Source organism: Opisthocomus hoazin, chromosome 1 (assembly GCF_030867145.1).
Source record: "Opisthocomus hoazin isolate bOpiHoa1 chromosome 1, bOpiHoa1.hap1, whole genome shotgun sequence".
NCBI lineage: Eukaryota > Metazoa > Chordata > Aves > Opisthocomiformes > Opisthocomidae > Opisthocomus > Opisthocomus hoazin.
This window is the reverse complement of record NC_134414.1, coordinates 27,768,342-27,783,086: the sequence shown is the minus strand read 5'-3', so window position 1 is coordinate 27,783,086 and position 14,745 is coordinate 27,768,342. Positions and strand designations below refer to the sequence as shown.

The following is a 14,745-nucleotide window of genomic DNA, read 5'->3' as shown; positions in this document are numbered from 1 at the left end:
ATCATAGAATGATTCGGGTTGGAAGGGACCTTTAAAGGTCATCTAGTCCAAACCCCCTGCAATGAGCCTGCATTTGCAGCTCTCTGACTAGCTGGTATGCAAAGTGCTTGCAACCGTACCGCCCAGAACAGGGTGGTTTTACGCCCAAAACCAAAAACTGGAGTTGTCTGACACTGGGGAAAGCCCAGATAGCACTGACGTTGCCTTCCTTTCATACCAATAAATATGTTTTTTACTAATCTTTCATGTCTAAAACTCCTGTGAAGAAACAAAGCTGTGTGATTTCGGCAGAGCGAATGGTCAGGTGCAGAGCAGAGCAGCCTCTGCCGCGCCGGGCAGCAACACCTCCGGCCAGCCTTGGTGTGGTACAAAGGCAGGCAGCCCTCTGCGCCTCCTCTTGCGATCAGCTCTGCAAACCCTCTGCTCACGCAGCGAGGAGTCTCTGTCCTTCCCTAAGGAGTCATAAAACACGGCTTTATGCATCCTGCCTGCGGTAATCAGCCTGGCTTCAGAGCCTAAGCGCTCGTAGGGCAGCGATGCTGAAAAAGCTTGCGCCAGCCTCTTTGCCCGCCGCGGTCTGCTTCTCTAATCAAACCGCTCCTCGCTACGGGCTTGCAGGGCCACATTGTTAGTGACGGAGGCAGGAAATTTAACTTGCTAATAGAGAGGGAGTTGTTGAACTCGAGTCCTTGCAACGCTGTGCCCAGGGCGATTAGCAGCTCGCACAAAGAGCCCGGTGCTTCTCCCCTTGCCCCGCTCACCGGCCAGCTGCCGAGCCGTGGAGCGCTGGGATCACGCACCAGGCCAAGAAGATGGGAGCAAACAGATTTCATCCTTTTAGACTGCTTTATTAAACAAAGCCAAGCAACACAAAACGAGCCCCACCGTCAATACACCAGCTCCTCATTTACGCAAGACCCCTTTCCACAGCTCTGGGAGAACAAAAAGGCTGGAGCGCAAATGAGATCAGTGTCGGGAGCGTTACGCACATGAATATTTATCAAGGAAGAGCAGACAGGGGGCAATTTGCCACCCTCCTGCAGCAGCAGCGGGAGCTGGGCCATCAACCAGTGGGAGGGAAAGGGTGGGTGCAGGGGCTGGCCCGTGCCTTGGGACGCGAGCGAAGGGCCGTGCCTCTGCATGAGGATAACCGCAGGAGCCATCGGTCAGGGCTGATGCTGAGAGGCCTCTGGGTTTTGGGACAAAAGCTAAGGCCAACGCAGTTGTGAAGCAAGCTTACAATGTCCCTTCCAGTCCACAATCAGCTTGCAAGCTGCAGTTTAGGGAAAAAACGCTACAGAATTAACTGAAAGTTGTTACCATTCCCTGGGCATGCCGAGTGCTCACAATAAATCTTTTTCCTGAAGGAAAAAGCAAGGTTAAATCAAACGACAAAGCCCATCAAGCATGAGATTTACAGCAGTCTAAAAGGGTTACGGGTTCATTCCTTAAACAGTTGAATTATGGCTGCTCCTGGGTAGCGCTACGTGAAGCAGGCTGACCCCCTGCGTGCGGTGGGGAGCTAGGGGATGAGCAGCAACGGAGAGATCGCGCTGGTTATCGTTTTTATGTGCATTTCAAAGTCACTTCCGAAAAAGAAGACGAGATAGTAGTTGAGTATTCCAGCCACGGACATGAGGAACAGGAACAAAATGATGCGCTTTCCAAACAAGTAACCAGGAGTGCTGAGGAGACAGAAAGGGGAGAAAGGGTTTCATTAACATACATCACCTCGCGCGTGAAGTCCTCAGACTTCAGACTCTGCCACCGAGACCAGCTGAAAGACCTCGGGGGCTGAGACAGAGGGGACAAATTTCTGCTGTGCCTTGCACTGCAAGGCAGCTGCGAGCTCTTAGATGCCATTTTCAGGATCCGTTTAGGTCTGGGTTTGGCCTCCTGTGCTCAGCATAGGCTGCTGCTGGTTACAAAAGTGGCTATTCAGAGGGACCTGTGTGTCTTCTTAGCCATGACAGGCTGTGGGACAACCTCATTCCGCATGTGTGCAAGATGAGCTTTATGCACATGAAAGGATGATCTTGTGCAAACAACGGCAGAAACGCGCAAACGCGTGTGTTTGTTTGCAGCGGCTGTGAGCAGGAGCTGCTGAAGCAGCCGCTCTGTTCCCGCAGCTCTGCGGACCCCGGTGCCACGGCAGCCTCCCACGTCTCCCACAGCTCCTCCCGCGCACCCAGAAGAGAGGGGCTTTCCTGCGCTGCCCCGTGCGAGCAGCCGTCCGCAGGATGCTGTGGAAGCAGCAGCGTCCGGCCGAGCCGCCGACGCATCCCGGATCTTGTAGAGTCTCTGCAAGTCCTTACCTCTGAGTCCTTTCCCCGAGGTAGCCCACAAAGTACTTCTGCCTCACAAACAAGTACATCAGGCCGGCAAAGGCGGCAGGAGCTGGGTAAAGGGCAAAGCACAGCGTTACACACACCAGCCCGGGTCTCGCTGTAGGTTCTGTCCCCATCTGCTGCCCAGGCTGGACCGGGAAACGGGAACCTGCAGCCTTGGGCTGCGGGATGAGCGCTGGAAGCAGGACAGAGACCTTCGCATGGGAAAAAGAGCGTTTTCCTTGCCCTCACACCAGCTTTGCTGAAGACTTTGTGGGTGTAATCCTGCCTGTGCCCACTGCAGACACCCGGTGTGCGTCATGCTGGGCTCAGGAAGGAAGGTGCCAGCTCAGGCACTGCTGTCACCAGAAATCAAAGGCAGCCAACAACACTTCTCCAGGAGCAGGTAGAGGACTATACTCGGGTCCAATACTCATTTCTGTGCACCTAAAAAGAGGCTTTTCCCCTTTTCCCTCTAATTCTAGCTTTCCCCACACCTGCAGGTAACAGACCTTCTTCTCCTGGTCAGGAAACTCCTCTCGTCCAGAAAGAACAGCCACGGAAAACTCAAATTGCGTTAAAGGGGATCATTATTCAGAAATGCAGGTAAATACTCTTGGGCTTCCCTCAGCGCTGGGAAGGGCTAGCAACTCTGGCAATTTAATCAGATGAGCCCATTTCCAGTCCCAGGGGTCAACAACGCAGCATCCAGCACCCTTCACCCAGAACAGAGGGATGTCATCCGTAATGCCTTATGGGAAATGTCCCTGGCCCCGGACTGTCCTGAACGGTGTCTGGGAACACGTCTGTTGGCATAAACCATGCCAGGGAGTGCGCTGCTAATTAAACAGCATGGGTAGCTGGGTGAGACTGGTGCCCCTGCTGCGGAAGAATTTGGTCCCTGGAAGCGTAACCTCTCTGTCCCTTGCTGAAAGTGGTGCAAGGCTGAAGAGGGAAAAAACCCCGTGTGTTACCTTGGCTGCAGAGGAGGCCAGCGCACCAAAGCATGGCCAGAAACGTCGGGTACGTGTGTCCGCAGTTCTGGCTAGAAAGGAATTTACCAGAGAGAAGTCAGAACAGGGGGAAACAGAAACAAAACCAACATGTTTCAGCAGCGAAGGACAGCGGGGTGTGAATTTGGGCTAGGCTAATGCCGCTGCAGGTGGGCTTTTACCCCCGAGTGGTGGGAGGCCCCCGACCTGCCAGCTGCCAGGGGCTGGCTGGCGTGTCCGTGCCCGAACACCACGGCTGCCTCGCCCGCAGGTCTGCTTCCCCCTTTCCTCACTCGGATAATGGATGCCTTTGTCCTGCCTGAGGGGGAAAAAAACTGCCCTGCGCACGAGCCTGGTACCTATGAAAGTCGCTTTCCTCCTCTAACCCTGTTTGATCGCGGCACACACAAAATAGATACTGTGTGCTTCATTGGCTTGGAAAAATCCTTGGAATTAAGCCATATTAATCAAGTTATTGGCATTGGAAGCTGCATGAAACCAACAAAAGGAAAACCGGACCTCCAAGAGTTAACGTGTGTCTTTGGAGAGGAACAGGAATGATTTCCAGCCACCTTCTTCAGCCGGGAATGCTTTCCGAGGGGGAATCACTCTGCCCTTGGCAGAGATTGCACCCTTGTGAAAGGCAGCACTTGGACGTCCCATCCAGTTTCAAGCGCATCATCAGTACTTCATGGGTTATAAAAGATATTTTATGTTCTTTCCTCTTCTGGGTTGGAATTAATTTTCCCCCCTGCTCTCTCCAAAGGGATGTCAAAGACAAGAGGTACGGACGTGGCGGAGAAGCAGAGAGCTGCATGCCGAGGGAGCTGCCGGGGACCGAAGGGTTTGTATGAGCTTTGCCACCAAGCTGCTCCTTGGCACGTCGGCGTCTCTCCACTGGCTCATTGCTTGTGAGCCGCAGTGCCCGTGGGACACTGGCTGTGCTTGTGTTACACTGCCAGCATTAGCTACTGCTGGGTGAACTGGTTCCCCAGTGAAGGGACATAGTACTCACCAGGGCTGCAAGTCCCCATATAAACACAGCACACGGTGTCCGGGAGGGAGCTGGGTTTACCAGCAAACATACCAGAGAACCACGGGTCTGAACTCTGCCACAATGCACACAGCAAGGGGTTGAGGACAAAGCCTCCATCTGAGGGCATTTGGAGCCCACCTCTGCACCCCACAAGGGTTTGGATTAAACCCTAACAAAAAGAGAAACGAACCCCGCTGTGCCCACCCTGGCTCCTTAGGGCTTGCCTACTCACTTGGCAGTGTAGACACGGTCGAAGGCGGAGGATCCCGGGCGCTGGAACCCCTTGCTGTTGCAGTGTTTGCTTTCGTGCTCCACTTTGCTAGCAAAAAAAGCTGTTAAAAAAACACAGAGCATTCAATCTGAGGCAAAGTACTCGCTCTGAGGTGCAGTTTGGAGATACTGCAGGAGTTGGGCTTTGTGGGCTCGTCTCTGTTCTGACGAGCACCCAGGCTGGACGGCAGGAGAGGATGCGGGTGCGTGGAGGTGCAGGATGTGGCCAGCCTGCCCGCTCCGTCACCGTGGCACAGCCAAACCCTCCGCGCAAGAGTGCGACGTGACCTCAGACGTGCCCCTGTGTTCGCAGCAGGCCCTCACCCCTGAACCCTGCTCCATCCCCGCACTGTGCTTCTGGCAGCTCGCACCTCCGTCTGCTGCAAAAGCACAGCCCAGACCCCCTCCTTTGAGCCCCCAGGGGGAAAAAAGCTTTCTAGTCAGAGCTGCCAAACACAATTCTCGCTCTCTGATAAAGCACGGAGACAAGGGAGTGTCTTCTCTTTTGGTGACACCCATTTGCCAAACCAGGGACATCCTGCAGGGCTGGTTCATTTCCCAGAAAGGCCCACTGAAAACCTGGTCCTGATGGTTGATCTCTCTGTCTCCATATCGCGTGTATCCTCCTTTTAAGCCGCAGCCCGGTGTCAGGGTGTTAGCTGCTGAAAAAATGCAGCACCTCAAGATAATGTATCGTGCTCTTGACAAACACATTTTTTCTGATGACACTAAACCAGAGACCATCAATCATGTGCCTAAATACACCAGACAGAGCCCTGAGAGGCTACAAGCTGCAAGCTTTGTGTGATCGTGCATCCCATCTCAGTGTACCCAAATCACTCGATGGTTTAGAATATTAGCCAAAGATACATATAAAAGATAACCCATCAGGAAATATATTATTATTATAACAATAGAAGTATAACTTGATAAGCCGCAGGATTTCATCCCTGGAATCTGAAGTTACCTCTTTTTTCCCCTCACTGATGCTGTAAGCAGGTCTTTTGTAGTTCCATTGCCTTCACTGAAAGCTACTGAGTTTTTTGCCTTCCAATATTGAGTGATTCCCCAGGTACATATGGCCTTTCTCCAGAAAAAAACACGCTGCCTTGAGCCAGCATCCCCAGTCTGAGCCAGGCTGCAGACCTTCTGTTTTGGTTTGGCCTGGATAAATGCCAGGTGCCCACCAAAGCCGCTCTATCACTCCCCCTCCTCAGCTGGACCGGGGAGAGGAAACATGATGAAAGGCTCGAGGGTCGAGATCAGGACAGGGAGAGATCACTCACCAGTTACTGTCATGGACAAAACAGACTGAACTTGGGGAGAAAAAAAGTTTAATTTATCACCAATCAAATCAGAGTAGGATAGTGAGAAATAAAACCAGATCTTAAAACACCTCCCCCCCACCCCTCCCTTCTTCCCAGGCTCAGCTTCCCTCCCGTTTCTCTCCCTCGGCGCAGGGGGACCGGGAATGGGGGTTACGGTCAGTTCATCACACCTTGTCTCTGCCGCTCCTTCCTCCTCAGGGGGAGGACTCCTCACACTCTGCCCCTGCTCCAGCATGAGGTCTCTCACACAGGAGACAGTTCTCCATGAACTTCTCCAACACGAGTCCTTCCCATGGGCTGCAGCTCTTCACGAACTGTCCCAGCGTGGGTCCTTCCCCTGGGGTGCAGTCCTTCAGGAACAGGCTGCTCCAGTGTGGGTCCCCACGGGGTCACAAGCCCTGCCAGCAAACCTGCTCCGGTGTGGGCTCCTCTCTCTCCATGGGTCCCCAGGTCCTGGCAGGAGCCTGCTCCAGCGCGGGCTCCCCACGGGGTCACAGCTTCCTTCAGGCACCCACCTGCTTTGGCGTGGGGTCCCTTCCACGGGCTGCAGGTAGAGATCTGCTCCACCATGGACCTCCATGGGCTGCAGGGAACAACCTGCCTCACCATGGTCTTCATCACAAGTTGCAAAGGAAGGCTCTCTGCTCTGACATTTTGGGCACCTCCTCCCCCTCCTTCTTCACTGACCTTGGTGTCTGCAGAGTTGTTTCTCTCACATCTTCACATTTCTCTCGCTAACTGCTGTCTCACCACACAGTTTTTTTTCTTCCCTTTCTTAACTATGTTATCACAGAGGCGCTACCACCATCACTGATGGGCTCGGCCTTGGCCAGCAGCAGGTCCGTCTTAGATCTGGCTGGCACTGGCTTTATCAGACATAGGGGAAGCTTCTGGCAGCTTCTCACAGAAGCCACCCCTATAGCCCTGCTGCTACCACAACCTTGCCACGCAAACCCATAACACCTTCCCACTGCCACCAGCGTGGTGCACTGGCCGGCTCCTGGAGGAGCTGGTCCTGGGGGACCCAGCGCAGACAGCACAGCTGCCAAGAGCTCCCAGCATCTCTAGCTGCATGCCACCCCAGCCTTTGGCATGGGGTTATTAGCCTGCCTAAGGGGTTTAAGATGACCTAGTTGAAGAGGACTAGGTTGGACAGCAATTTTTTATACAGTGCAAAGCTGCTGTGATGGCAAAACACTTTCTGCAGGTCTGGGGCATTATGGGCTCACTGGGTTATGTAGCACATCTCCTTCCCTTTTAGCGTGTATGTGAAATCACTAGAAGATGCCACAGTTTCAGAGAAAGCCAAGAGTAAGCTACATATACCTCCCTCTGCACAGCTGCAGGTGCTGCCACTTTCCAAATGCCAGCATGCCACTGCAGAGAGGTTCTGCCATGCTGAGAGACATCAGGCTGAACACAGACATGTCCAAGATGACAGTGGTCACCAAGGACATGAGTTTGGAAGTGCCAGCGGTGACACTCCTTGTGCACGGCCTCTGGGATCAGGACTAGGCAGACCTGGGGGTGCTGGGTCTCCTGGGAAGGATCTGGCTGTGGAGGTCCAGACATTGGTCCTGGAAGCTCTTGCCATCTCTGATGTGGTGTATGGATCTTTCATCAAAAGACTGGGCAGTAGGGCAAAGGACAGAAGTAGGGTTATCATTTACATCTGCACCATGGGTGAGGAACAGGCTTTGTCTCGCCTCACTTCAGAGACATTGAGGAGTGTTGGGGAGATAGATGATTTCCTTCTGTAAACAGTGAGTGACAGGGGGAAACAGAAGAAAGGCAATCCATCCCTCAGAGAACTATTGGCATGAGAGAAACCACCTCACTGAAGTGCTGATCTTTCTCCACTGACTCAAGAAAGAGCTTAGACAATCACCTCACATGAGGTGTCCACCTCTTAGCTAGAGAAAATTCCTGGGTGGATTACCTCCAACCCACCACAGTGGCTGTATTTCCTCAGGACCACGCGAACCCTCAAGGTGAGGGCAGAGAATCGGAGCGGAGCCCAGCATATCACCATCATACATTGAGGCAGAACCTCCTGCTTCAAGTGAGCTTTTCGCCCTGAAAGTGGCTCCCATATTCTGTGGCTCCTTAGCCCTGCCAACCTCACATGCCCTGCAGGGTCCCAAAACGTTCCTAGAAGGCAGTCCAAGAGGTGGGTCCTGGCTGCCTTGAGGCTCAGCTGGACTGATGCTCTGCAAAGGAACAGAGCAGAGCTGACAGATCACATCCAGGGGTAGCCCCTGCTGCAGGTCTGCACTCCCATCTCAGCAGTGTTGGGCTCCTGTTAACCTGGCATTGGGGAAACAGGAGACCACAGCGTGAAGTAGCTTGCAACACCATGGCTGTATTTCCTGCTCTATGTCCTGAACCTCAAGGCAAAAGTGTGGTTTCACAAGCCGGCATGAGATGAGTGAGCGGAGCAGGGCTGGAGCTGAGGGGTTTAATTCAGCTGAGCTGCACCAGGAGGTGATGCCCTGAGGCCCCAGGGCTGCACGGGCTGCCCTGAGCCTGAACCACTGCAGTCTCACTCTGGTCAAGTTAACGTACGAGAATTCAGTCCAAGCCTGGTTGTTTCACAAGTTCATGCCAACAGAAAGTGTGCGCTGATGCTCCAACCTAGCAAGTGCTGGCAAACATGCAGATTGCCCTTTCTTTCTGTTGACTTCTCTTTGCTTCCTCCATCCGATCTGCTCAGCAATGACCACCGATTAGCCCTGAAAGTGACTGAGTTGCAACATGTCTGTGATGTAGGAACAAAACCTAAAGCTACATGTGTGACATGGCAGCATCCGGCCACACGAGTCATTCTGTAGGATATGGAGATTCCCAGCATGAACAAGGTGACAGTAAATGGACATCAGCCTGAGGCAGCACCACAGCTCACCTCCAGCTTTGGGAATAACAGCATTCACCTGATCGGTTTTCTAATCTCGGACCAGATGCAGAAAAGCTTATAAACCCCAATTTACATGGTACTGACTTCATGTACTTAAAGACAGTCAAGCAGATGCCCAAGTGCTTTGCTGAACCAGAGACACAGCAAGAGTTCGGTAAAACTGATGTCCCTTGACAAGCATTTCTACTGCCCTAATTATTGCATTCATTGCAGGACTGCCTATCAGTTGAGCCTTGCTAGACAGAAAGTTTGGGAGAAGGAAATCAGATGATGCAAGGACTGAAATCATGGTTTAGGGCTGTGTGACACTCGTGCCTGGCACACGAAGCCCTCTGCCAAGCACCATGCTGCCCGTTTGCAGCAGCTGGGTCAGTAAGCTCACAGGTGGATTTCCATGAGGTGAAAGTGCCTGTCAGGCTGGAAGGCAAATGCCTGAGTTTCAGAGCGAGAGGAAAAAATTGTATATAAAGTCATCCAGTTGAACAGCAAGACGTGTATTTGACACATTCTTTTAATTGCTGTCTGTGCTCTGATCTCAATGTGCCGTGTTCTAGTGACATCACGCACTGTGCATTTACCAGAAAACAGCGCTGCGCTAAACGATGTTGCATTTAGCACCTACGTCAAAACTAAACCCGTCTGCATCTCTTTTTTTTTCTTTGCTCTCTGGCAGCCAGGCTGGTGCCGAGGCTCCCAGCACTTCCCCTCTCTGCAGCAGCCCAAGAATAGCCCGTCTCCTAGGACCGGACGTGGGCTTGTGCTCAGTGGGACTCTCTCATTCACACCAAGAAGGCTTCAAAGCAGATTTCTGGCATCTACTTCAACCCCCCATCCCATTGCCGACCCTCTTTGAACAGAGGTGATCTCAGTGCAGCTGGGGCAAAGCTCACTCCCTTCTCCGTATTCTGGGCAGAATTTCCTGCTAAAATGGTTAAGTATTTGTGAGAGCCGATGATCAAGTTAAAACTGGATTTGCACAAGAGAGAAACCTGTTGTTTTATTTAAAAAATCCTGAGGAATACTAGGGACCACGGTCATCTGAATAAGAGCTAAAAAAGGAAACTTCTCCATTGCAGGAAATGTGCAGTGTTCTTGGGACCGCCGCTAATTGAGATCAGTTGAACTGTAGGACCTGGAGATGCAGGAAAGCAGGAGAGCTGCCTGCCCACAAATAACCCAAACAGACCCCTGCCATGAGTCGGTGCAGCTTTGTCCCCTCCACCCAGCTCCGTGGGAAGGTCTGACCCATCGCAGCCCCCCGGCCCCTGCCCACGGCAGCAGGGCTCCAGCTGCAGAGCAGCCCCGGCTGCCCACAGGAGGGACTTCAACCAGGAAAGGAGGTCTCAGTCGTCAAACCAAAATGCATATTGTCACGGGGTCCCCCAGCATATTAGTCCTTTCATTAGCTGACATATGTATAACAGACTCACTCTACGATATCTGAGTAGGACCATGCGAATTCCAAGATACCGCAACAACAGCATGCAAAATTAAATGCTTAAAAGATCATTTCTAGAGCCAAAGTCATGCCTAAGCACACACGCACTTGTAACCAGAGATTATCTAGCCAAAGAACAGATCAGCATACATCATCCTCAACTTTTCTCAGCTCCCTTTTAGACCTTAAATAAACGCTTGTGTTTATCTTACCGTTCTGGACAACGCTTATCAAGGTGACGATGGCGAGCAGGACAACGCTTCCCAGGGTTTCCTGGTCCATTTTGCTAGCAGGCTGTCGGGCTGGATGGTGCAGCCTCGGCGGCAGCTCAGCCCTGCAAGCACAGAAGGAGGAAGTGAAGGTCTTTCTTATCTTGAGTCGTGAAACACTTCCTATGGCTTCACAGGAGAGTGGCAGCACCCGCACTCGGGTGCCTGTCAGCAGCGCAGCCACAGGCTCACTCGCTCACTCATCGTATACAGACGAAGCCCAGAGAAACAAGAGATTATATGTCCGTGATCTAAGAGGATACATAATGTGGAAATATTTCTACTGCCCTTCCTTCACAGGAGCAAAACAGCATCTTTGCCATCTAAAGCATGTCTGAGCATTTGGCTAGCTGTGTGGAACAGCGGCAAGGCTGGAAGAGACCAGCCAGGCTATCGTGGCATTGCCTGCAAGTGCTGGGAGGAGAAATAATGTTGGCAAGTCTCAGTAATGCTTCTATTCTCAGATGTGTTCCCTCCCTGGTCACATCTCCATCAGCCTTGCCAGTGAGCAGACTCCAGGTCTCCAGGTCACAAGCAAAAGCTCCACCTGGTATATTTGAACAGGGAGTACAGAAATGCTAAGAGTATCAAGGGTGGGCACAGAAATACATCTTTCATTACCAGGGAAGGATCCTGCATCCTTCTCTCTACAAATAACTCCCTGAGAGACCGTGACAGCAGCCAGCATTCAATATTTTACAGTCTCAGACTTCACAACTGTACCCCAATTTTAGTAGTCGAAGCACGATAAGGCTGAACACAGTTGCTGCACCATGCTCACACCTTGGCTTCAACATCGTGACAGAGATGGCAGGAAAGCACAGGTTGCAGTGCTGGACGGCTGCAGAAAGTCCCACAACTCCTGTCAGATCACTGGAAAGCATCCTCATCCAAAATGCACATCACTTGCCAACTGTAACTGCTCTGCTCCCTTTTGCCCATATTCACAGAATCATAGATTCATAGAATGGTTTGGTTTGGAAGGGACCTTAAAGATCATCTAGTTCCAACCCCCGTGCCATGGTCAGGGACACCTTCCACCAGACCAGGTTGCTCAAAGCCCCATCCAACCTGGCCTTGAACACTTCCAGGGATGGGGCATCCACAGCTTCTCTGGGCAGCCTGTTCCAGTGCCTCACCACCCTCAGAGTAAAGAATTTCTTTCTTACATTTAATGTAAATCTACCCTCTTTCAGTTTAAAGCCATTACCTCGTGTCATATCACTGCATGTCCTTGTCAAAAGTCCCTCTCCAGCTTTCTTGTAGGCCCCTTCAGGTACTGGAAGGGTGCTATAAGGTCTCTCCCTGGAGACCTGATGGGCAAAAGCCTTATGAAAAATCCTTACCTTTAGTAGGGTTTGAACACTAATAAAAGCAACATTTTCACTGGACTGAGTCCTGGACAACTTTTGTCCCATCTGCCTGTCTGTCTGTCCATACTCCACCACATGCTATCCAGAAAGTCTGAGTGCCACCCAGCATCCAAACCATGCCCGGACAACTGGTTACTTCTCTCTGGATGGGACACAGCCTGGTAGGAGTTCCCAGCCAAGCTGCGAAATCCATCTTGTTCAACGGGGACATGTTTACCTCCAACGGTGTTCTTATCCAGTCTCTCTATCATGCAAATTATTATAATCTGTACTGTTTAGATATGGAAAACTCCCAGGTACTTTGGGTACAAGCAAATACACAGAAACAGGCTGGCTGAGAGGTAGGTGATTCACACTGCGAGTTGTGGCCTTCTATTAACTTAAAAGAAGGCAGCTTTCTAGGATACTTTCCCCATAGTCCATGCAGACACGACTGTGTGAGCAGCAAGGCAATAACCAATATCTAGGTTGAGATTTGGCCTGTGATATTCTCTCCAGACTTTTAACTCTTGGTAAATTTGCTTTAGGGGAAAAAAAACCCAAAAAGCAACCAAGAACAAAAAGGAAAGCACAATAGCACTTTAAGAATGCTTTTATTTGGACTGAAGTTGGCTTTTTCCCACAAAACGGCCTTTCCTTACTTGAGCACCAAAGTCTATGTTTTGTGGTCTACTGAGCACTGGATCATAGCTGGTATTTAAGGATGGTGTTTAATGCTAAGATTCTACTAATCTTCTGAGGAGAGAATCCCATAACCTAAAAGCGGTTATGGAATTAAGTCAAAAGAAGAATATCATCCAAAGGGAAAACAGTGCCGAGACTGTGAAGAAAGGACTGTGCATGGACATGGGCTGGCAGGAGGGAGCTGCTGATGGGCGAGGACAAAGGAGACAGCACAGTTCCTCAGGGCATCCGCAGCAGGACAAATCCGAGCCACCCTCCCACAGCAGGCGCTGATCCTTCTCTTTCTTCTGGCTGTTTTACACCGGTGTAAACCTACCAGGCAGCTTGAGGCTTGCTTTTACAAGGGGCAATAGCAGGAGACGAGGCTGCTCTGAGATCTCCTCCAGCTTGCCACGAGAAAGCACATGCTTCTCTGCTTTCAAAGACTTCCCAAAGCTCCCTTCAGTCTGGCAGGACTCTCCTACTGAAGGGCATAGGAATCAGGCTGCTAACGTCTGAAGTCGCCATAATGCAAAAAAAGAAAAAGAAGAAAAAACATGTCCCCATGTGCAGGTCAGGTTGTGAGGGCTGGGCTGCCGATGCCTCTGCTTTCTCCTCGTCCAGCTCTTTGTTTTTCACCGCTTTGCTTTCCCGTCGCTCCGTGCCTCTCACCGTATGCCCATTCCCACGTTGCTCTTTCGCTCTGCCCCTTCCAATTCCCGCCTGTGTCCCAGCACCGCTCAGCACCGCAGGGCCCGCCGGCCGCACCGGCGCTTCGCTGGAAACCCAGCCCGTTCCTTCCTCTTGCTGAGGTTCACTCCAATGCCATCCTGCACGTACGCATGGAGGAAAACAGGGCTTCACACCCCTCCCTGCAAAAAAAAAGCAAGCCGTGACATCAACTCTCGGGCTTGCTACGCTGATTTCTGGGTGTGTAGGGAGAAACAAGCTTTGCCAGCAAGAATCTCTTTGGTACAGCTGCCTTAAAATAAGAACTGCGCTTTTTTTGGTGGTTTTGAAGTGCAACATCACTCTGAGGACTCCGCTTAAGGAAAAGCAGAGCAAAGCAAGAGGGTATGAGAGATCCTGAAGAAGTCCTGTCCCTTTACTGCGGCAGAGCGACACTGTTGTAAACACAGTGGGACAGAGCAGAAACCCCTCCTGGGGGGGAATATTCTCTTTTCATCGCCCTTGGCACTGGAATAGCTGCAGGATGGAAGGAGGTTCTGGCAATTTTTTTGCAATTTGGTGAATTGCCTTGGCAAGGAAGGCAAGTGGGGCCAAAATGACTCTGCAAACAGCTTCTGCCATATCTACACATCAAATTGTTTCCTCTCCCTGAGACCTAAACATCTGGGAGACTCTTGCCTCCCCTTCTTCTGTGGGATACGCACAGGATCACTGTCTGGGTCAGGCAAAGTTGGCACCACCTGAAAACACTGTCCACCTGGGAGCAAGATCACTGCAAAACACTTCCATTACATCCCAGCCGGCCAGGTGAAATACACGATTTTTTCAAATAGGCAAAAAAAAAGGGAGAGGGAAGGCTGGAGACCTTGGGGAACAGTGCCTGCATCCGCCGTAACCCCCAGCTGCGGTCGGCGTTCTGCAGACAAAGGTAATTCTGCGCTTCAGCAGCTGCTGTCAGACCCCAGCCCTTCGCTTGCCGCGTTGCTGTTTGACATCCCCGTCTTCCTGTCGCACGAAGATAACCTTGACACAGCGAGCCATGAAGCTCATGAAAATGTGCAAAGCCAGCGTAGCCTTTCCAGTTGCGCTGCGAGGCTTCCCGCACGTTAATCTTGTCCTCTGGAAATCTTCAACAGCCAGTCAAAATAATCCTTTTGTAGAATTTCTTTCATACTGAAGAGGAAAGGGCTGGGAACGCAGATCTATAAATATCTTTTGGGGATGTTCATCCCTCCTCTCCTCTCGTGCACTCTGCTCAGCGCTAGGCTTCAAGAACTCCAGTGAAAGTCTGTCTCCTGCTCAAATAAAAGCTGCTTCTGTGAAGTTCCTACATACACATGTCAGGCGACACACAGCCACCACGCTTTATCATAAATGCAACGGGACACGATCCCCTTGGACTGGTTGGTTAATATCAGCACTGCGCTTCGCAAACTTAAAGTGCC

At 51.6% G+C, this 14,745-nt stretch overlaps 1 protein-coding gene across 1 annotated transcript; it reads right to left on the bottom strand.

The window, feature by feature from the left end:
• Window positions 1–837: 837 nt before the first annotated feature.
• On the bottom strand, window positions 838–10,641 carry ALOX5AP (arachidonate 5-lipoxygenase activating protein). The gene is made up of 5 exons (XM_009938139.2): window positions 10,518–10,641; window positions 4,588–4,687; window positions 3,302–3,372; window positions 2,316–2,397; window positions 838–1,685 (listed from the first exon to the last, which is right to left on the bottom strand). Exons 1-5 carry the CDS (start codon window positions 10,585–10,587, stop codon window positions 1,523–1,525), a joined length of 486 nt encoding a protein of 161 aa, XP_009936441.1. The 5' UTR covers window positions 10,588–10,641; the 3' UTR covers window positions 838–1,522.
• Window positions 10,642–14,745: the final 4,104 nt, after the last annotated feature.